Source organism: Lepidothrix coronata, unplaced genomic scaffold (assembly GCF_001604755.1).
Source record: "Lepidothrix coronata isolate B3197 unplaced genomic scaffold, Lepidothrix_coronata-1.0 Scaffold184, whole genome shotgun sequence".
Taxonomy (NCBI): Eukaryota; Metazoa; Chordata; class Aves; order Passeriformes; family Pipridae; genus Lepidothrix; species Lepidothrix coronata.
Genome location: NW_016690364.1, coordinates 671,151 through 693,992, shown reverse-complemented (window position 1 = coordinate 693,992; position 22,842 = coordinate 671,151). Strand labels below are relative to the sequence as shown.

Genomic DNA, 22,842 nt, shown 5'->3' with positions numbered 1-22,842 from the left:
AACACATTCTTACTTCTACATAATTTTAGTTTTCAGTTCTAATTCTAAGTCAGCTACTTTTTTTAAAAAGGTCTGACCAAGACAGTCTTCCTGTTATATGTCCAGGATGATACAAGAGTGTAGTTCTACAGTAAATGGTGAAGACGCAAAATTCCAAGCACTCTCATTTTTAACTACTACATACATATTATGTATGTGAAAAAAAATACAAAGGCAGATGAAATATGCTCACAAGAAATGTAGGGTATTTTCTATAAAAACAGAAGAGGGTAAGACAAGAACAATGAAATAGGCTCAAATCAAGTGCATATGAAGATAATAATCCAGAAAATACAACAAGTGCAGTAGATTTAAAGAAGGATTTGAAAACTGCTGCTTTGGGCTTAGAAACACAATAATTGTTTCAAGTACTTCAAACTGAAGTATAAAACTAAGTGTGGGACTACTAAGAGGAAACACAAGGAGAGAATGTTGAGGGCAAATATGATGCAGCAAAGAACAGTAAGAAAGGAATTAATGGGTGAGGGATTAATGAGAAAAGTCACATGGAAATAAATCATTCAGTTATTCAGTAATTAAAAATAATAATAAAAGGGAATTACAGTATATGGTAAATATTTCACTAGCAGTTATGTAAGAGCAGTACTTACTTATCATTTCTTCTTTATCTGATTCTTGTGCTAAGATAACGTCTCTGAAAACAGTAAAGTCACAGGCACAGATTAAGTCAGTAAAACCAAAATGAAACAAACCTGAATTAAAACAGTGTCAGTAAAGAATATTCCAAATTAACTATACACTTACTTTGCATTGACAAGGATGATCAACATTAAGAAATAAATAAAGAATGGATCTGCTTGTTGTAGATATCCATCCCATATTGCCTGAGTGACTTCAGCTGAACAGTAATATGAGAAGAGGCTTCCAAGCTAAAAAATTTGGAAAATAATGTGAGAAAAAGCAATAGCCAGGAACAATCTTATCATGATAACATTTTTAACTGACATACCTAACAAAATAAACCCAACAAAATTATGGTAAAACATCTGTCTGCACTGTGCATTGAAGGACAGTTCTACCCTCAAACCCAATTTTTATGGAAACAGTGCATAACACTACAGATTATCTGTGAACAAAGACACCTCGTGGGAAGGCAAAGTTGGCTGTACACTGTCAGAGTTGTAAATTCAACCACAGACAACACAATCAAGCTGGAATACTGTTTAGCTCATACTGCTAAATATCAATTACACCAACAAGAAATTCATAGGAGAATATATTTACTCAAATAGCATAGCAATTAGGACTTTGAAAGGATCCTGCAAACATAATTATTTTTATTTTTCACAGTAGAATTGAGCTAATTGAACATGGTTGCAACATTAGTTTAACAACATCACTTACTTAACAGTACATTAAGATGCTTTATGACTAATTAAACATTTGCAAGCAACAGAAAATTTTCATTACCATTTAAGAAACTCTGCCTGTTCCCATGTTCCCACTTGAAAATACATCCTCTCTGATATGCAAAAGTTCAAAGAGGACAAAAGGTAGGAACTTCTTTTCATACATGTCAGATAATATTTGCAATCACACCTAACTCAAGTGCTGACTTCACTGGGGTCTTACAGAACTTGCTGATGCATGCAAATTCTGTATCAACAGAGCCACAGCTTTCAAAAGCTCAGTCTCTGTTTTTAAACACTTTCATGGAATATTTCAACATTTCCTAGTATAATTTCTTAGCAAAAGATAAGATCTGATCAATTCTGACTCAAATTCAAATGAAGACAAAACTTTAGTGAACAAAAAGATAATGACAGGTGACAGGTCTCTGTATGTTGCTCATATATTTCTTCATAGTAGCAATACCTCTATATAGAATAAGAATTTTCACAGATGAAACAAGGAATTTTACTGTAATATCATAATATAAAATGAGGCTTAAGACTTTTTGCTGAAACTGTACACCAGAAAGCGTGGCACTGAATACTGGCAGCTACACCTATCCCACTTCCCTACCACCCTTCAGAGGGAAGATTATTTTTTTTCTCCTAATTAAGCACTAAAATTTTAATAAACAACTTCAAAGAACTTTTTATTTACTAAGGAAAATTCTATTAAAAATGGAGATTGAGTAGTAAAAAAAAAATAAATTAAAAAGACCTGATACCTCTTTTGAAGGCTCATAACTGGCAAAAGGCAGATTCTGAGCATATAAAAATTCTTCCTGGACACATTTTTATACGAAAATTGGAAGCAGCCTTAAAAAAAACCCCAACAAATACAGACCTCACAGTTTAATAATTCATTTCAGTCTTCTTTGACTGAAAGTTCACAGAGTTGAAAAAAATTTGACAAAGCCAATGGGTATGAAAGAACAGCCTAGAAGAGTTCATGTGTCAAAGTCTTCTTTATTAAATTACAGACTTTGCATCTGCAAGCACAGCATCATGATTTTGTAGTAGCACTGAAACACGAAAATTCTGCCTTATGTTGTAGTCCTGCTACACAAACTTTACAGAAAAATTACTGAGGTAAGCATACAACTATCCCCAACTTGAGGTAGTTTTGAAGAGGAAATGACTAATGCTTCAAGAGCTGTAAAATATATGTGCCTAAATTGTAATAGACATAAATATATCATAAATATAGCATGGAGGTTTTTAAAACAATTCGTATTTGGACTTTAAAAGACATGTCAGACTGATGTATATCCATATCTACAAGCATATAGCTGCCCACTATCAAAGTAATATTGGGGCTTCTTACTTTTTGAGTATGTCAGCTGCTCTCATTCTCACTTATTCCAAGAAGTTCCTAACATCTGTGGCTCAATTAACATCCAGAACACTAAAAATGTGATGTTAACAAGACCTCATATCTTACGTTAAACAAGTGAAGACAAAAAGCCCACATTAAATTAAAACATGCAATTTCTTTCAATATATGCAGCTCTATTTGCTTGTACTACTCTTGCACACACTGGCAACATGTACTTAAGTTTCAACAGAAATTTATTTTTCATTATGTTTCCCTACTTTCACTTTATTACCCAGTTGAGTGCATATGAGTCTGGAGTCATCTTCTTGGTATCAAGAAAGGAGCAGAGTTCAGGCTCATGGTACTGGAGAAGCAGTCTAAATAGATGAAATGGTCTTCCCTTCATAAAACAATCCCTAAAAGGTAGCAATGAAAACAGTCATAAACTCCTCTGTAATACTGCAGTTTTCAGACTTACAGTAGCAATTCTTTATCTCTGATTATGTAATTTCCTATTCATTGTTCTTTTAATTCACAGGCACTGAGCATGAAGTCAACCCGCCTCAAGAGTTAAACCAAAACAAAACCAACACTGAAAACCCCATATATTAACAAGGAAGCAGAAAGAATGAAACACTGCCAACACTTGACAGAGCGTACAATACAGAAGTATTTAAACCAGATTTAAATATCAAAACAAGACAAGCACGGTACCAATGTTGTTAGCAGAATAATAGAATTTTAGAATAATTCTAATTAAAAAATATAAGTAATTCAATATTTTGTTAGATTAAATTCCCAATAAATATTTCATTACAGTTAGAAAAATATGAGTAAAAAGTATATGATTTAAAAATCAAAAATAGCAAGAAGTTAAAACCATCACTTTCATCAAATAGTAATCATGGTCCAGCAGTCAAACGTCAAACGAAGACCAAACTGACCCAAGCAGAGGTTTGCAGGTCTCCTATAAGTTGCCTTTCTATGTCTTTCATTCTCCCATTGAAGAGAAAAAAATAAGAAGAAACAGTGTACACCTCATTGAAACACCACCTAGATTTCTACAGAGAAACTCAAGCACCAGATAGTCTGAAAGCCCCCGAGTTTCGTGACCATAACGCCACTGTCACCACACAGAGCACAGAGCCCAACAGCATCTCAGATGAGAACTGGACACAGGCTGAGTCAAGTGACAAGACTGGTAAATGCCTCCTGCCACAACACCAAATGTGCACTTCTCATATTATGGCACACATCCATCAGCTGGGCTGGAGTCTCCTCTCCAGGGAACCAGACTAAGATCTTTAATTACAGACTATCCATACATTTATTTCACAAGGCCTTAATCAGAAGACACTACAGCCTTGCTAGAGTGTCATGGTGTTAATCCAACAGAAATAAAAACTTGTTTTAAGGAGATCACCTACATAAAAGCATGAAAAACTCCCACTTAATATTTTTTATTACAAATAAAAATATCTAGCAACTCAAAATAGTCATTTCAGTCACAACTCAGCAGATTATAGGGAAAATGTCAACTACTTCTAAAGAGATTTTGAGACTTAATTAGTGCTTATGAATTACTGGTTATGGAGAGATAGAAGTATTTTAGATACCAAAAATGGGAAAAACACTTTCCCATAACATATGTGAACTAGTTCATAAATAAGTATTTTTGATATTGCATTATATGGCAGTTGTTCATTAAAAGGCACATCGAGCCTACGTCAGTCACATGCTAATTCTTTACATCTTAAACCAACTCAACCACCTCCTGGATTTCAGGCCAACAGGTACCAAAAGATGGTTCAGTTTATTAACACATGATGGCATCTGACCACTTTGCTACTTTAACCAAAACCAACGTGCACATCCTTTCAGAAACTACTCCTGGTGCCAATGAAAATAGCACAGTGGCAAAAGAAAGAGTCTTACCTTGGGATGAATTTATTCATGATAGCATAAAAACAGTTGTACAAATCACTGCGGGGCAAATGAAGGTGCACCAGAGGTTTGAGGAGGTGTATCCAGCCGAGGCAAGAACTGTATTTAACATTGCGGGATTTACAGTAAAATGTAATAACAGACTCAATATCCAAAATTAATACTGACTTCTCCTCTTCTGGCACCGACAGCTGGGCTGAAAGAGGTACAGAAATATAAACTGTATTGATGGCTTTTTGAAGAAAGTGAATGAGATGATTTCATAGCACAATTGCACCAATAAGGACTGCTCAGGGGAAAAAAAGCAACAAAAACAGACAAACAAAAGACTGGCAGTTTGGATTAAATGCTTACAGAAAGGTATTCAAAAAGGTATCAAAATACAAGTGATTTTATAACCCCAGTAGGATAAAGCATTTAAATATCATTTAAATACCATAACAACAGGATGAAAGAAGTTTGGGTTTTTCAGGATCTATATGAAACAAAGATGTAGATTCTTTTAATGCATAGAATTCCCCTCTTCTATTCCTATTTTATGTGCTCAGCACGCAACTTATGCTCAACTCTACAACAAATTCATTTGAATTTCAACACAGATCAACCCACAATGCACATCTTTAATTCTTCAAAAGTCAATTGATATGCAGATTTATCCAAATCAGAAGTCTGAGATCAGCTAGGCTTACAGACTTATAAATCACATTTTTTTATGTCCAGGATGGAGGAAAGAGATACCTACACACTACATTAATACAGTGGCATTAAATTTACAGCAAACATCTTTCTTCCTCAGTTACAAGAAGCCTGTGAGTCTCATTACTGTTAATGATATTTTTTATTACAGAAGTCTTTAATAGTTTCTCATCAAAGCCAGTCAATATTTGGGAATTCCTTTCCTCTACCCCTCAGGAAAATAATGAGTACTAATTGGGAAGTTTTGCCATCACCCTGAAAAGATCCTGTGATTAAATAACACAGTGGAAATTCCACTCTCATTCCTTTCCTTTACAGGACAGAGAGAGAAGGAAAATAAGCCCTGCTAGATTCTAGAGCTATAAAGTGTGGAACTGCAGCATCTCCGTTCTCTGCCTTAACTTTCAACCATGCAAGAACAAATAAAAGTATGACAGGTTATACAACAGAAGATTCTTTTATGGATGTCATTAAGAAGTATCCTAATTTACGATGAGTTGGCACTGACTGCATCAACTGATCACTGACATTAATGCTGCTTCATGGTGTCAGGGATTTGGCCATTTTTGTGACGAGCTGCCAAACGTATGCTGTGGCAGCTCCTTACAGACACACTGGAGTATTATTGCCTGTGTCCTGGCAGCATCGTGCTTTCACAAACACCACCTTTCATTTTCTCTGGAAACACTATTAAAAAATATTTTTCTGTAAAATAGCCTTTGAACTCCGAAATGTGTAACAAATTTCTTCCCTCAAATGTTATATGCATTTTGGTGCTACACCAGTTTTTCAGATTAAGAACCAGTCACTACACAATTAAAAACTTGAAGGACACTATACAAAGAATATGTGCTTTAAAAGATGGAGCTTGGAAAGCAATGACGATTTTTTCAACTCATGAAGATTTCTGACCATGCAAACTATCAAGCTAATAGTTTAAACTTCCATGATGTCACCCATGCCAAGGTCAGAGTACAAGTAAGATACTACTGTTCTCTTACAATTTCTTACTGATTTCTTTCTGCTGTCTCACCTTCCTCCTCAAAGCTTCCTCCAAAATGTAAACATCATTCAGATTATTTAATTCAAACAACAAAGTCCTAAGACAACTGAGAATGCAGAAACTTTCACACAGGTGATCTAAATGTACCTGAACTTACCAATTAGCTCTTGGCAATCCTTATGAATTATCGTCTGTTCAGGTAGGTCTAAGGAGCCATCCCAGGATGCGAGGCTGTCTCCCTTTCCTACAACATTAAGTGCAATCTGAAAACAAAAACAGAAAGCCCTCTAAACATTTTACTGTCTTTTTGTAGTTACCCAATTACTGAACTCAGTAATTTAACTAAATAGAACTATTCTAAAACTGAATCAACATACATGCATATTAAAATTCCAGTAGTACATCTCTGCAGAGATGACTGGTAATTAACTCACTTGGCTCAAATGAAACACAACTTCAAGTATTTCCTGCTTCTTAATTTAAGCTCATATTCACCTTCCAGACTTTGGCCCTCAGATCAGCAGGTAATTGCCTTCCTTGAATGATGTTTCTCACAGTTTCAAGATCACAGCCTCCTTCTTCTAGAGCGTCTGCAAGATCCTTTATCCTAAAATAATGATAAGTAATGTTAAAAATCAATTATACAATTTTTTTCAATGTTTATTATTAAATAGATTTAGACTGAAGGCTACTGTCAGGCAAATCCCACACATATGTAAAGACATAAGACAACTTGGCAATTACTAAAAATAAATACTTGCAAAGTGTTATTTATTCCTTTATTTTTAAGGCTGCTTGTTAAACTTCTAATTCCATTCAATTTACATACAAGAAGAAAAAGTTTGCTTTTTTGTTTTCTTTAAGTGACAAATGTTGCAAGATGTATCAGAGAAATGCAAATTTAGTTGCAGTTTACAACTTTCAGCAACTTTCCATTTCAGCATATTTTCACACACGCACAAAGCAAACATTACACCTACATTAGATGGTGGAGTTATTTTTAAATAAAGTTATTAGATGACCTAGAAAACAGAACATTTGTTTCAAAGGTTTAGAACAGTCAGTTTTTAACCTCATCGTTCCCTGCCATGGGAAAGGAGCTTTTAGTCAAACTCAGATTTATTTAACTATCAAGTTCCAGTATTCGAAGTCTGGACATACGCACAAGACTGAACTAAAACAGATAAAAATATTAATAATAGTGTAGAGAGTAGCAAAATACACAAGACAGTCGAAGAGTAATGACAGTTGCCATAGTAAGACAACAAAAGTTCACAAGCATTACAGATAAGAAGGTATGCATTCAGAAATTATTACTTTACAATCTCTCTGATAGCTTCTGCAGACTGTTTCAATGTTTCCATGCTGTCAATAATGAGAGAACCACATCTGATGATTTCAGGAATTTCAATATCATGTAGCAGAGCAGTGGCAAAACACCAGGTTCACTGGAAAAACAGCAATGGCAGTGATACATAGGTCCCATAGGCAAAACTTCTCCCTTTCTACATCCTCGTAACTCTTCTAGCTCTGACATATGCCTTAGGAAAGGCTTTCCTTCATACACCTGACAACTTAAACACACAGTCAGGAGGTTTACAGCCGGAGAAAAACATAAAACACAGCTTTATCCAGGACAGAAATTCAACTGCAAAGATGCATTCCTTGTGAATAACACATCTATTTATACACACATGGAGTAACAGATGTTAAAGTGTTATCAGTGTAAATCTCAGTTACTCCACCTTACATACTATGCAGTCAATTCAAATACCCACAGAAAAAGAATGTCAGCTGTTGAACTCTTGTCTACTTCTTTAATTTGCATTTATCCACAACTGACTCCTTGATATAAAGGTTCACAAGTTTGGTCTCCTGAAAACTTAAAATGCATACTTCTGATTTTCTAAATATCACCCTTTTGGATAAACAGATTAAAATCTCAAGAATGTATGCAGACACTTAGCAATAAACAACAAGCTAGCCTTACTCATAGACTTCTCGAAGTATTTACAAGTTTGAAGAGTAAACATTTTCCTTGCATTGTATCACCCAGCTTCTTTGTGAGTATTTTTTGGTAGCACTTTAAATCACATTTCAAATACACACTGGGGCACAACTAACTGTCTGCTTCCTTCAAGTAATTTTGCAACTTTGTATGAAAGAAAGTACAGTTTACAAAGAGACTGACTTGCCTTATTTTCTCACATTTTTAGTATTTAAAAAAAAAATAAAATCCCAAAGCACTGTTGTAGGACTACAGGTTGCATGGGTTGATGATCCCCTTCCCGAGACAGAAATGGAGAGGAAGGGGAATATCCAAGTACACTTGCACTTCCATCACCTATCCTGTTGTCCAATTGTATATGTAATGACTAACACTAGAAAAGTTAAACTAATGAATCAGTTAACCCCAAATAAAAAAATCAAGTATTTCTAGGACATTTACACAAAGAGCCATCCTAGCCCTCAGCAGAAGTTCATGAACTCTATAATGATCTAACTTTAACAGAAGTTACACATCGGCTCTTAGACATATTGCACATTTCTGTGAACACTAGATACGACAGACTGGAGAGCAACAGGCCTTGAATTACAGCACACAAAATACAAGTAGTTGCTACAAATACTGTCCAAGTATTAAACAGGTATGCATGTGGAAATGAATGCAACAGCTGCATGCAAATTCCACTTCAGCTAGAAAGGTCTTAAACTGCAATACTTAAACTTGGTTTCTATGTCACCCAAGGAAAACACTTTAAAGCACATCTACACTAATTATAAAATCACCCAGCAAAGAATGTTTCACAGACCCACAAGTCCTAATTCTACCAGTTACTAGTAGCCAATATTCATAGCTTAGAAAGCAGTGCATATGTTAATATCAACTTCAACATGTTATCTGCAAATGTGTGCTTCTGCTGCTTGATAATATATTACCATTTGCAAAAACTTCTTCCAAGTACTGTCACCCCCACTTTGTACACCATAAGGATGACAGGCAAATGCTAGTTTTACTATTTCACCTTAAAAAAACATGTCCATCTGCCACAAGAAGAGATGTGATGCATTATCAACATGGAGTTAAATGAAAAAACAGCAGGGGAAAAAAATGCATTGTTCTGTTGTGACTCAATTAGCTACTCTTTTCCTCCATCAACTCCCAAGATTGCTCACAGCCTGGAAGTAAGGAATTTTCAAAGACTGAGGAAATTCTTTTTTAATTAATATTTTCTTCAGACTAACTTGCAAAGTACTAAGTATGAAAGTGATTTCGGTACTTTAACATATGTCCACCGGCTGTGGTTTACCTTATTTCAGTCAGTGTTGTTCTAAAAATACTCCAGTAAACTGCTTGCAATCTGGATCCTTGTGTTTCCTGAGTGAGGATCAGCTAGGAAGTCTTCTATTCACATGGACAATTATTAAACTTACTTTAAAAAGAATGCAGCACTTTTCTCCTTATTGGCAAATTCCCCCAGATCTGAACATCTGTACTTTCTGCTCTACCATGGCTTCACTGCCTATTTCTAGATGTTATTCAAAATCTTGGTTAGATGTGTAGAATTCTGGCCTATTCCAAGCCATGGCCTGAAAGGTTAATTCCAACATGACATACTGTTCTAAATGTCACAATGCACAATGCTCCTATTAGTATATCTGGAGCAAATTTCCATGCTTGCAGAAGGATCTCTGAAATTCATGCCAGTCTGGTGACATATTACAATCAACAGCTAACTACGTTCACAGATAGTAACGGGACTTGTTTTAACTGAAACACTTAAGATGGGAGAGAAAGCTGAAGGCATGGAAAATTGATCAACTGTTGGGAATTCAGATTAACCCACTTCTTGGGTTTTTTTAGGTACTATTTATATTGTGACTGAGGTTCTCGGCAATACTTATAAATACTAATAGAGGGATTAAAAATGTGGGGATGTGAACATCGGGGAAAAGATAATAGGAAGTGACCAATAAACTACATATAGTATTAAGAATGCTACAATCAGCTTTATGCTTTTTAAAATCTGTTCACTCTGGTTTCTACTTTTAATTTACGATTTTCCTGACCACTGGGAAAAAGCTTCAGCAAAAGCTATATTACTTTGAAATTAATGAGTGCTTGTTCTCTATTGAAAGCAAACAAACAAAAATCAATCCCTCACATTTACTTCAAAATAGCCATTGTATTCAGAACACCCTTGAATCTTCTTTTTTTTTTTCCCCAACGGAATTTTGGAGAAAAACAATTCCCTGACATTTTTACTTCTATTTTTTTCCTCAAGTAAGTCAGTTTCCTGCTTGACTGGAAAGGAATTTTTTTGTTTGTGTGCTTTCAGAAGAAATATCATGGTTTCGAGCACTAATAAGCCAGATTCTGAGCATGGAAAAGGTATATGTGAACCAGATTTGTCATCCTGTTGTCTTAAACAGTTGGAGTGTATTTTGGGACCTGTAAAATGGATTATTCCAATGCAAAGTCAAATGCACAAGAACAATTCCATCTGTGGTTACAGTCATATTTAGTTAGTTCAGGTCTTAACTATCAAAGTATAGATCTTACAATAAAAAATTACTACTTCATCAAGCTCCCTGAAGCTTGAGCATTAATCATTAGGAAAAAAGTTGGTTTTGTTCATTTTTAAATCAAAACTTTTGATAAACTTCCTTTATATATTGAAATAAAAACTGACAAAAGTCTGTCATGGTGGCAATGTTGTCTGGTTTTTTTTTAATTGTATTGTACAGTGGCAAATTGCCCTCGTTTTTGTTGAACAAAACACCAAGCACTCAGTACAGATTTTGAGGGCTTTAAGTCATAATTAGTTTCTTACATTTTTCCCCCCTCTGCCTTCCAAATCACTTATATCAGCACTGCATGTCAAGTTAACACAGGAAAAACATAAAGGGCATTTTGTGTTAGTAAGCACATCCAGATTCTACATACTCAAGGTGCTGTCACAGTCTCTGAACACAAAATTATATCTGCCTTTTAATCACTCCTAAGGAAGTGAAGAGGATATGGAATCAGCACTGCCAGTTTTTCTCCCAAAAGAGCTCAAACATACACAAGTACCGTTTTGGTTTTGTTTTTTTAACTTGAAATCCTATATACTTCAAAATACAATAAAGTAGTAATTTACATCAAATAGCTCTTTCACAAGATACACATTCTACTTAGAAAAACAACAACTGTTCACAGCACTAAGATATGAAGACAACACAGCAGTTTAAATCAATAAATGAAAAAGAAAATATTTCACTGAAACTGGATTTAAAAAAAAACCCCATAACAAAACCAAAAAGCCATGCAAAGTTTCTAAATGAGGATTACAACTTTATATTATTCACAGCATACAGCTCTAGTAACAAGATGTATTCTCAAATATTAATGTAGCATTTAAGCATAAACCTCTTGAATTGTTCCCATAAACACTTAAAAAATCTCTTCTAACAAATGCCTTCAAGTTTGTCTTTTCTGGTAGTACCAGCATATCAAATTTATCATAGTTTTGAGGCTGGCAGTGAGAATATCAGCAATGTAGGCTGTGCCTCCAAATATGTCTGGAGACCACACATGTCCTTATCCTCATTGTTGTGATCTGGGACACAGCAATATTCTTTCAACATTAGTAATGAAAGAGGTTTGAAGTATTTTTTTCAGAGATATTTCAACATGGTTCTTATTCAATGTCAAGGGTTATATGTCAAAGTGTCAAGACTGCACTGTCAATGAGTCCGTCATCAGCTTTGTAATTACGTGATTAAACAGTCAAGTCTGTACTTAGAAATAATGCTTATGCAACACAGTACTTTATAGAGCTTCTTTAGTTCTGAATCTAAAAGAAAAAAAAAGGCTAAAAAACTACTCCAATTGATTTTCAATTTCTAGGAAATGACAGTAAGTTGTTTTATCCAAGAGCTGTACTTGTAGAACCAAGCTAGACAAAGAACAGATTCCAGCTACACCTGCATGTGTCTTCTGGCTCCTTTACAGTAAGATAACTACACACAAAGAAGGCTAAGCATAGTTTGCAAGACACTTTGAATCCACCACATCAAATAAAACCTAAAAGCGAAAACATCAGATTTGAAGTGATCATAAAAAGCAGGTCTGTAAAGTAATTGTTTGAGAAGCGTGAAAAGGACAAAGAACAGCTATGGCACAGAGCCACAGAGAGAAATCACAGGCAATGCAGAAGCACAAAGACAAAAACAAGTGAAGATGCCACGAATGGAGATGCTGGGTGCAGAAAGAATAGCTTCAGTGTTTAAACACAATGTTTGTTTAAGCCTCAGCAATCTCAAGTGAATACGCACGCAACAAATACTAAAATCGCATCATGTTACCATCAAAATGATCCTATACACGCTCCAGAAATAGTCTCTATTCTTGTCCTAGAGGTTCAATGTAAAATCCATTATAAGTAATAGCTGCACTAAAGGAGGGTGGCGAGCAAAATCATTCAGAAAACAAGGCAGGGACCTACAGTTGTCACCTGTGCTTGAGAGCAGGCACGCAGCGAAAGGGGAAGCTGAACTGAACAAAGCAACTCCACTCCAGGCAGACTCCTGGAGCAGTTCCTACAGCTTATTAAAGCTGTCATTTTAAACCGGAGCGACCGCTTCGCCCCGGGCTGGGCACGGCCCAAGGCCCTTGTTCAGTGTCTCTCCCGTGCGTGGACGGGGCCCTTCCTCTCTCGGGACCCCGGAGCCGGCCGGCGGCGTCTGCTCGGGGCTCCCACCGCGATCCCCCCACACACCGAGAGCGGCGGGTCCCGAGGAGGAAGCGGCGGCGGGCGGGGACGATTTCAGCCCCTCTCCCCTCCTGCCCCTCGGCCCCGCCGCGGAGAAAAGGAGAGGAGCGGGAGAGAGGCACCGACACCCCCGTAACTCACCAGCTGCTCGGCGGCGGCGTCTCTTCCCCTTCCGCCATCGCTGTTGACGTGCCCCGCCGCCCGGCCGTAAAGCGCGCTCGGGAGGAGTTTTCCTCTCCCGACGCCACTCCTTCCCAAGCCTGTCCCCTTCCCAGCTGCTGTCCCCGCCTCCCCCGTGCTGCCGGGAAGCGAGGGCGCGGGCCGTACGGCGCGGAAGCCTGGCACGGGAAGGGGGCGGCGCGGCGGGAGGGGACGGGCCGGGGGGAGCCTCTCAGCGCCCGAGGCAGGAACATCTGAGTGCTTTCGGTTTTCACAGAGTTCTGCCATACGTAGGTTTGATTATTAAGCGCCTTCCCCCGCAGTCTGTGATGTGCCACAGGCTGTACTCGGGGCGAAATCCACGAGATTTACACAGAGAACCCTGTTCGCCGGGGCTAAAAACCACCTGGTAGCGCCCATGAGCAACCCTGGGCAGGACAACGCTAACGCTCTGCCACGCACGTTCCTTACCCACCTGCACCCTTAAAGAGGAAAACCAATCAGTATTTCTCGATGGAAGTTCAGAAGAACCATTGGAGCGGTTTATACACGGAGTAACAGTGCCGCCTTATGATAAATTGCAATCCTTACACTCCTCTGTTTCACTTCCACGGCTTGACTCGGGATGTGCTCCAGTAGGTAACGCCCAGACTTTAAGCGGGACGGCTCCTGTGGGAAAAGACACAGCCTCGCTTAACCTGCAGGCTCCGGCTCCCAAAGAGCCAAGAGCATCCGTTCCCACGTAACACGCAACCTCTTCACGTAAAACACCTCAATCAAGAAAGTAGGTATTGTACGGTATAGAGCCGGGTTGAGGCAATCACACGGACGTTGTGAGGGAGCGGGTAACACTTTTTTTTACTCCTTTCCTCTTTTTCTCGCCTCTTCTACATTATTCACTTTAAAAAAAAAAAAAGACAAAACCCCAAACAAACAAACAAACAAACAAACAAAAGCCCTGACATCTTAAACGCCCACGTTTATTTTAGGAGAACAGTCCGTAAGACTCGCCCAAGGAACGTCTCTCCCCGAGCCCCGCCGCCCCCCGCCCCCGGCGCGGCCCCGCGGCCAGTGCGCAGGCGCGGCGGCGCGCGGCGGCGGTGGCGGCATGGGGGACACGCTGGAGGAGCCGTAGTGGGACATTCCAGGTATTCCCCTCCTGGAGCTCGCTCCTCACCGTGGCCTTGGAGCAAGTTTTACTGAGATCCAGCCCCCCATCTCGTCTCCGGCCCCCCTTCCTTTTCGTTTTGCGTTTTTTTTTTTTTCCTTTCCATTTCCCCCCTCCCTCCAGCCCCCCGCCTTTCCCTTCTCCGCTTTTAATTTACTTCTGCAAGTTTTCCACTCTCACTCGCTGTTTCTCCCGTGCCTGCTTTCCCCTGCTTGCTACCGATGGCGGGTTTGCTTGTAGAGCAAAATCTCGGCGGCTGGTTGATGTCTAATCTCTGGCCCCTCAGACCTGGGATAGGCGATGGATAGGCAAAGGAAAATATAAGTACTTAGGTAGCAACAGGAACCCACTCAACAAAAATGCTTTTAAGCGAGGTTTAAAAAGTGGGGCCAGGTGAAGGGGAAAAACCTCTTGCTTTGAATTCACAGCTGTTCCCCTAAACCGTATTTTCTTCCAAACTGAGTTTACCTGATGAATGACTTTTGCATAATGTGTTTTCCTTGTGGGTCCCTTCCAACTCAGAGTATTCTGCGTTCATTGCCGTCACACGTGAACTTACTTACAGGCCTTGGAAACAGTTAATCCATAGCAGAGCATTTGGAGGGAAAAATACCTGTGGTGCTTGAAAAGCATCACCCATGTGCTCTTTGGAGTGTGTCATGTGCCATGTGTTGCTGTAAAAGAGCAGGAGTTAAACAGCTTTTCTCCAGCCATTGCTCTTTGGAGTATGGTACTCTGGCTGATTTGTCTCTTTGTTCTGATGCCTATAATATCTGTTTCCTGTACTTCTCTTTTTTCAGTGTGTCTTGCAACCACAGGCTGTAAAGTGCTTTATCTGTAATGTTGAGATTTAGTATGGAAATTTAGGTAGATCTAGGCAGCAAAAATTACTTTAGGCTTTATAGTGTCCTATTTGATTGATTATTTTTAAATTTATTTTTAATACAAATTGGTAAAAGTTGGGAGTTGTTGGGAGTTATCTGCACCTCTGGGAAGACTCCAAATCTTGGAATTCTTGATAATTGTTGCTTATTTCCTGTGAAAAGGTACTCGGAGAATAGTTAGAGAGGAAACAATATAAAAATTGTATGTATGTAATAAAGATGGGTCATGAGCCCTAATAAGGCTTCTGGGCATTCCATTTTTATTTTTAGTCTGATGTAGGTTCCTTAAGCAGTTCCAGTTCCCATGGTAAATGCTCTTCGTTAGGAATGTTTCTTAAGAGTCTACCTACCAGCACATTCTCCCAGCCACAGGTTTCATTTGGGGTAGGTGATCAGCAGATTATTATAATGTTGGCAGCTTTCTTCTAGAAGCTGGATACAGAGCAGGACTTTGATGATAAAATTTTGACATAATGGATAAACCATCTGACTTTGGGGTGAGACTGTGAATGACAGCTCTTCCAGTTGTGTAAAACTCCTTGGGATTTTTGCAATTGCATTTTTGAGCTCCTAAAATAATTCAGGTGGGAAGTAACTTCTGGAGGTGTCTAATCCAGCTCTCTATATACCTTACTCCAAGAACATGCTTTGAATGTGTGACGAGTAATGATGACAGGTGAGAGTTGTGCAAACCATATACTCTGCTGTCCATAGCCCACCTTGTAAACTCGTTGGCAGGTTCTTTTTATGGAGCCTGTGGTTGGATTAAGTTGAGACAAGCCATCAGTAAAGTAAGAACATCTGTTACTTTTATTTTGTGTAGCTATTTTTCACGTAAAACATGTAAAATCAGAGGTTAATTTGTACCGTATCTTATGGATACTGTAAAATGCATTAAAATCATTTGGCATGAAAGAGGAAATCAGGGGTTACAATATACAATGTAAGCAGCAATACAAGAAATTTAGTGAGCACCTTTTACAGACTTGATTAGTTTTATCTCTGTGAAACATCAAGTTTCATTAAAAAAAAAATTTACTATTTGACTTCATTTTTTGACCTGTTTTAAAATAGCATCTCTGCCCCAACAGTAGATGCAGAGAATTTGAAATGTAATTTTTAAACACTGATCTTTTGCCAAATCCTTTATGATTAACCCTAGAATAAATTCTGACCAACAGAACATTCTTCCTAATAACTCAGCCCTCAAAAGTATCTTAGATTTTAACAACCTGTAGTTAGAAATTTGTAGTTAGAAAAGGCTACTTTTAAGACAAGTATGAACATCTTTCATACACTTCAGTTAAAGAGTATGAAAACACAATATACATATAAATGTATATCCTAGTATATGGATATATAAATAATTCTAAATTTGCTTTTGGCCACATCATTGGAAATCATTATTTTAGAATCCATATTAAGGGTTAAAAGTAGTTACTCTCACTTTGAAACATGAAAGTTTACCCTGCTGCAGGTGGTTTATAGATGTAAAAAAAAACCCCACAAGACCCAAGAAAAAACCCTGAAGGGATTACCCATCTGTTTACCTTATCACATGACACAAACTAAAGAGTCTTGCCCAACAACGACTTCATCCAACCTTTAACTTTGAGAGGAGAAGTGTGGAGAGAGTGGTTAGGGATTATTCTCTACTTAGCAGTGTTTTTTAGTGTTACACATGCCCCATGTCATGCAACTGTAGGATTTCCTTACCTCCCTTTTTCCAGATCATGTCACAACTCTGTCCAGTCTTTAGTAGGATTTTTATATTGCATTCAGAGTTATAAGGGAGAGGATAGGGAATAATGAGGAGTTTGTTTTGTACTGGTGAAGGACACCAAGTTTTTCCTCTTCTCTCCATGAACAGAAAGAGCACTTCTCACAGCACTATAAATGTCTGTGTCTTGCCTGTAGCCAGCATGCCACATCTCCCAAGCAGTTTGAGGGAGAGAGATGTACCTCTATTTGTCAGAAATTCTTCCAGTTTCCTCCTTTTGTGTTACCACTCCTTCTCTTTCATTCTCCACGCTTTCTTTATCGCCCTTAATCCCGTAGAAGTGCAGTATCCCTGTTTGTCAGTTTTAGATCCTTAAGTAAGAGTCTGTGTGGGCCGTGTTCCTCACAGGTAGAAATGAACCATGTCATCACAAGAGAGGAGCAAAAGACAGAAACTCTTGTATGGCAGCAGTACAGATAGGTGAGAAATATAATATGGGACCATGGAGGATGATTTGGCAGTGTTCTGTGGGCTCCAAAGCAAAGGATGCTGTTGTGGGAATTGATTTCTTTTGCCGGAGGTTCTCTTTTCTTTCTGTGGACTGGCTATAAAGGATGCCAGGTAGCATCAGTTTGTAATGTGTGATTTGCAGCTACTGAGAAGCAGACTGTTCCTTGTAGTGCATTCAGTGGGAGCGCTGGTGCTTGACTGGAGCTGAGATCTGTTGGTGCACCTGTATATGGAGAGGTTTGCATCTTTTTTTTTTCTGGCTCATCAGTGAGTTGCTGTCCCTTATGATTGAATTTGGTCATGTATTTGAAGATCTCTCCGGTAAGCATGCCAAGTTGACAGCTGCTGTTTGAAATCTGTGTTTCTTCACATTTATATACACTCAATTTTGCAAGTTGCAGAATATTTAGTGGTGTGCTTCTGTGAGCTGCATTTGGATCTGGACATACATGACATGGAGTCTTGAACTTGACAGCTGCAGATTTAATGAATAAAATTGGAAGCCTTTTCTTTTTATTATGAAAAAGTAATTTTTTAATGTCTCCATTTTGACAGAGGTGTGTCTTGTGTAACACAAGGTGAAATAATTTTTCAGTAGAGTGATCTTTCTAAACTTTTCCTTTTCTTAAGTACTTCTAGAGAACTTGTGAAGCTGTTGAGGGAAGCATAGGTTTCTTACACATTTGCAAAAATGGTCACGCAGCAGTGCTAACGTGTTGTACTGTCTCAGTGGTTAAGTTAAACTTTTAGATTTGAAATAAAAGGGCAAAATCAGGTAACTGAATGCATCAAAATCTTTCCTTGCTTCAGGAAAAGGACTGCAGTTCTGGCTATGGCATTGTGATCACCACCAGCTTTTGCTTTACGTAGGAATTAGGATTTGGCAGTTCTTAAAGAAACGCCTATGTGAAAGGAGTTTTCCCAGGAATTATCTGTTGAGCCATTTAGACTGTTGGAATGCACTCTGTTAGGGAAGAAGAATGAGGAAGACATTAATATCAGAGAAATAAATTAATTTTTATATTCTAAACCAGCAACTCATGTTAGTTGGTATTACATGATTCCTGTGGAGACGTTCCTTCCAGGAATAGTATTCTGTTAGTTTTAACTTTCTATTGAACAGTGAGAAATTTTCTTGTCAGAGCAGCAATTTCTACGTTTCTGGAAATTGAAAACAATGGGCAGGGAGTCTCTCCTAAAGTTTTGATTTTTTTTTTGAGTGCATTGACTGAAAGGAAACTTTGAGTAAACTTGAAGTCTTTTAAAAGCAAAAAGGCAGATTCTCTCATGGATGAACCAGAACTGATTGTGCAAAGAGTTTTTAAATAAACTCCTTCACTAGGAAAGCAGTTACGTATTTTACTTGAATGTGAGCAGTTGAAAGGAAGGTCAGGATTGTGAAGGAACACAAGAGCAAAATTGCACTTCTGTGTAAGTCACAACTTTCTGTTAAGCGTGATACTAATTTTGATCAGCTCCAAAATACTGCTTAAGTGAACCGAAATCTGATTACTGTAGTCCAGATGGTGAAAGTTTATATAGCTAATGCAAACAATATCCATCTTGAGTCTTGCATCTGCTGCCCTAATATAACATCTGCATGAATTCGAGTGGAGATAATCACGGTAGTTAAATCATTAATGAGAGAATTGTTGATCTTCAAATCGTGCTTTTAAAGTGATGCTTGGCACAACAAGGAGCTCTGCATTTCTCTAAGTTCAGTGTGTTATATGAGAGCAGATTTCTCCATCCCTCTCTTCATTCTGTCTTTACTACTGAACACAAGATATCCATACTGAAACACTTCTTGACTAGACCAACTTTGAAAACAAAACAACACCTCCTGCAACCCCTCTTGAAGTGATTGACAACATTTTTATAAATCTACTGAGCCAAACTTACTATTTTTATTTATGGAACTTGTCAAAATGGAATTTATAGTAGAAACTTACTTGTGTCTCCTGTGCTTCTGTACTGTGAGGGCCAAAATCTGGAATTGCACCAGAAAGAAGGGGGCATAGCTTGGTCTCTGCAGACATGCAGTTAGTTACCTCTGGCTCCTAAGAATTTGACTGTCTCCTGATGTCCTGTGGCCATAGATATGCTGACCATTGGTGGCCAGAGATATGCTGACCATGTGGATAGTTCCAGATTTTTCCCCAGTGGAAACAACTGCTATTGAGATTCAGGTTGCTTAAATCTATTTTAATGTCATAGATCATAGAAAATCATTTACCTTTTCCCTCCACTTTGAAGGCAGGTTTTAGACACAGTCCTTATAATGTGTATCTTTCCAGCAGTGCTGTCTTGGAGTGGTTTGTTGAGGTGCCCGGCAGGAATTTTGGCAGGTGCTTTGGTTGTGCTGGTAGGCTTTGGTTTGGGGATCCGAGTTGGAACTGACCGACGGAAGGCGTTGGTGATCTTGAAATAAACCGAGAAAACAAGTAATGCATTAGGGAGGAGGAACAAAGAGAGCATTTACCTTGTTAATGTCTTTTCCACTTTGTAAATCTGAATGCATTGCTCTTAGAACTGTTTGTCTGAACTTCCTTGATCTTGTTGGTAATGAGTGAAGCTTTGTATTTAACTTACCTACTTGATTGCTGAATATCAAAGAATCTGAATGGATTGAAATCCAGACTATAAATAAGAAGGGTTTCCTGGCAGTCCTCTGACTAGAGCATCAGCCCCAGGAGCTGAGTGAGTGATGCAGTGCAAAGGCTATGAACTGAGTGACTTCTCTGCGTGAATAATCAGAGAACTTCCACATGCAGAAGCAAGTCTTGATTGAGTCCTGAGTAGCAGACAATACCTAGCTCATACTGTTCTATGAGAGACCATTCTCTGACAGTGATCAGTGTACACAAAATTAATGTATTTGTAAGCGAACTCTCCCTCCAGAATCCATCATAGTCATATTTAATTGCAAAGAGATAAATATACAAGAAAAAAAAAGTTAATATGTGTGCTAAAAAGGGGTGAAGAACTGTCAAGGCAAGAAGCTTGTTTAAAAGGTACCATTATCTGAAACCAGGATTAAACACACACTACTCATAGAAAAGCTTTTTGTACCATAAGCCTTCTTATATACCTTTTTCAGTCGAGCTCAGGGTAAAAGAATTTCAATGAAGATTTTTTTTAAAAAACATGAAACGGAAATGGTGTTCAAATTAGAACAGTAGAAAACAGTGTCAGAACTCTGTTAGATTAAGTATGAATAAGAATGAGCTAGATCAAAACAAGGTTTGGGAAACAGCTTCCTAGCGGCCAGGTCTGCCTGGAATTACTTAAAAAAAAAAAATCACAATTCAAGAGCCTGCCATTTACCTGTAGCTAATTGCATATGATAGGGGTTCTCAGAAGGATAAAACGGAGCCAACATGAGATCATTGCATGTGCTCTTGGAGGAATTTGTGAAAATTTGCACATCACGTTTGTGCTTAATGGATCATGAGTAAAGAAAAAAAATCAACCTGGGTTTAATTGGAGTTTGAGAACAAAAAGATAGAATAGTACCAATCTCCCAGAACAATGTGTGTGTTTCTAAGAGTTCTGAAGGAGATGATATTTAAAATTGCAGAATCCTTATTAGTGGTGTGGAATCCACCACTGAAATTGTTGGCGATGCCAGAGGAGTGTGATGCCACTTTAGAGTAAAGCTTCACAAAAGATTCTGAAGTATAACTGCTGAACTGATCAAAATGACAATAAGAAATAAGATGTTCACCCACATGGTTACTAATTTTGTGATGGGAAAACATCCACATTTCTTGTCGAGGATAATATTCAAGTATGTTAGATATTGTTATATAGGTGTATGGTGTCAGATTGTCTAATGATGAACAAGTGTTTGTGCAGTGTTTGTGAATGTTCCCAGGCACTGTAACTGTTAAATTGGCAGTAGCATTGGATTGTTTGAATAGTCCACACTGTGGATCTGTCTCTGGAAAAGTTTGGAGGCGTAGCTTGAGAGTTGGTCCAGAGGAAGGTTCATTTGGCATAGGTAGTTTGTATCCAGCTAGGCTGCTTTGTAGGTTCAAGAAGTTTCCTGTAGTTTGGGTTGACCCATGTCTAAGGGAAAGATATAGGAAATCCTTTAACTTGCTGTTGCAGGTGTGACCATGTAACATTTTGATTAAAAAAAAAAAGACTTGACAGTGGTCTCTAACAAAAGAGTATAGTTTGAAACAAAGTCTGTGTGAAAACTGTGGAAAAAGAAGGAAAGTTCTCATGGTTAAAAGGGGATAGAAAGCAGAGCAGAGACCTAATTTTAATAGTATTGTGGAGACAGCATCTAAACCTGAGACACTCTGGTATTCAACATATTCACAAACTGCATGGAAAGACAGAACTGAAATGATAACATTTGCATATGGTGTAAAAGGGAGGTTATTAGAAGCAGAGCTGATAGTTCATGGTATTGAGTAAGAACGTGATAAAAATGTGTATCAGTTCAGTGTTAGCAAATTAAAAATAGTATACGTAGAGAAAACTAGTTCCGTACAGTAGTGAAATCTGTTGTCACTCAGAACACAAGATCTTGGAGTCACTAAATTGTCCTCATTGCTCAGCGACTGGCAATTATTAAAAAAGTAGCAGGCAGTTAGGAATTACTAGGAAAAGAAAAAAATCAAACCTGTCATTTTTTTAGTGTGTAAGTCCAAACCATGCCTACATTGTGAATGTTTTGCAGAGTTCTGTCCAAACAGCTGAATGGAGAGGGAAAATGAAGAAGGCTGACACTTATGGAATGTCTTCTGCATGAAGATTAATAACATACACTAGACCTTTGCAAGTTTGGGAAATAGATTGCGGTGAGAAAAATAAACAGCAGAAATCTAGCCATAGGGAAGTTCTCAGATGCCTGAGAGGGCATCCACTGAAGGTAGGTTAAAGGTTATGTGGAAAGTATTTTCCCTTGTTAATGAGCTGTGAAACTCTTTCGAACAATTTTTGGTTTGGAGAGAGTTTAGACTGCTTCGTGGCATCCATCAAGGATTGCTAAAACAAAGATGTGATGTGGATTTCAGCTGTGGATGACTCTAAGTTGTAGACTGCTAGAGGCTCGGTTTAGTACTCTGTCTTAAAGTTTGTAAGCAGTTACTGCTGGTCACTACCAAAGATGAGATATGTAGTCTGAGTCTGAGTAAAACGTGTTTCATATTTTTATTTTAAAATCGGAAAGTTTCAAGGTTTTTTTCTTTTTTTTTTTTTTTCTTTTTTAGTGCATTGAG

The 22,842-nt window shown here is 38.1% G+C and overlaps 2 protein-coding genes across 5 annotated transcripts in view; both read right to left on the bottom strand.

Moving 5' to 3' along the window:
* Window positions 1-13,441, bottom strand: part of TBC1D23 (TBC1 domain family member 23) — a 35,476-nt gene extending 22,035 nt beyond the window's left edge. For all 3 annotated transcript variants that reach the window (XR_001877394.1, XM_017830821.1, XM_017830822.1), the window contains exons 1-7: window positions 13,309-13,441; window positions 6,905-7,016; window positions 6,567-6,672; window positions 4,702-4,906; window positions 3,059-3,182; window positions 805-929; window positions 651-694 (exon numbers count right to left, since the gene is read on the bottom strand). Coding sequence is in view for 2 of the 3 variants with exons in the window: in XM_017830821.1 (XP_017686310.1) it covers window positions 651-694; window positions 805-929; window positions 3,059-3,182; window positions 4,702-4,906; window positions 6,567-6,672; window positions 6,905-7,016; window positions 13,309-13,346 (754 nt within the window). In the remaining variant the exon portion in view is untranslated. The remainder of the gene's footprint in view (window positions 1-650; window positions 695-804; window positions 930-3,058; window positions 3,183-4,701; window positions 4,907-6,566; window positions 6,673-6,904; window positions 7,017-13,308) is intronic.
* Window positions 13,442-17,854: 4,413 nt separating this feature from the next.
* Window positions 17,855-22,842, bottom strand: part of FILIP1L (filamin A interacting protein 1 like) — a 187,302-nt gene continuing 182,314 nt past the window's right edge. For both annotated transcript variants that reach the window (XM_017830819.1, XM_017830820.1), the window contains 2 exons: window positions 19,845-20,029; window positions 17,855-18,572 (listed from right to left, as the gene is read on the bottom strand). In XM_017830819.1, coding sequence (XP_017686308.1) covers window positions 18,482-18,572; window positions 19,845-20,029 — 276 coding nt within the window. In that variant the 3' untranslated portion in view covers window positions 17,855-18,481. The remainder of the gene's footprint in view (window positions 18,573-19,844; window positions 20,030-22,842) is intronic.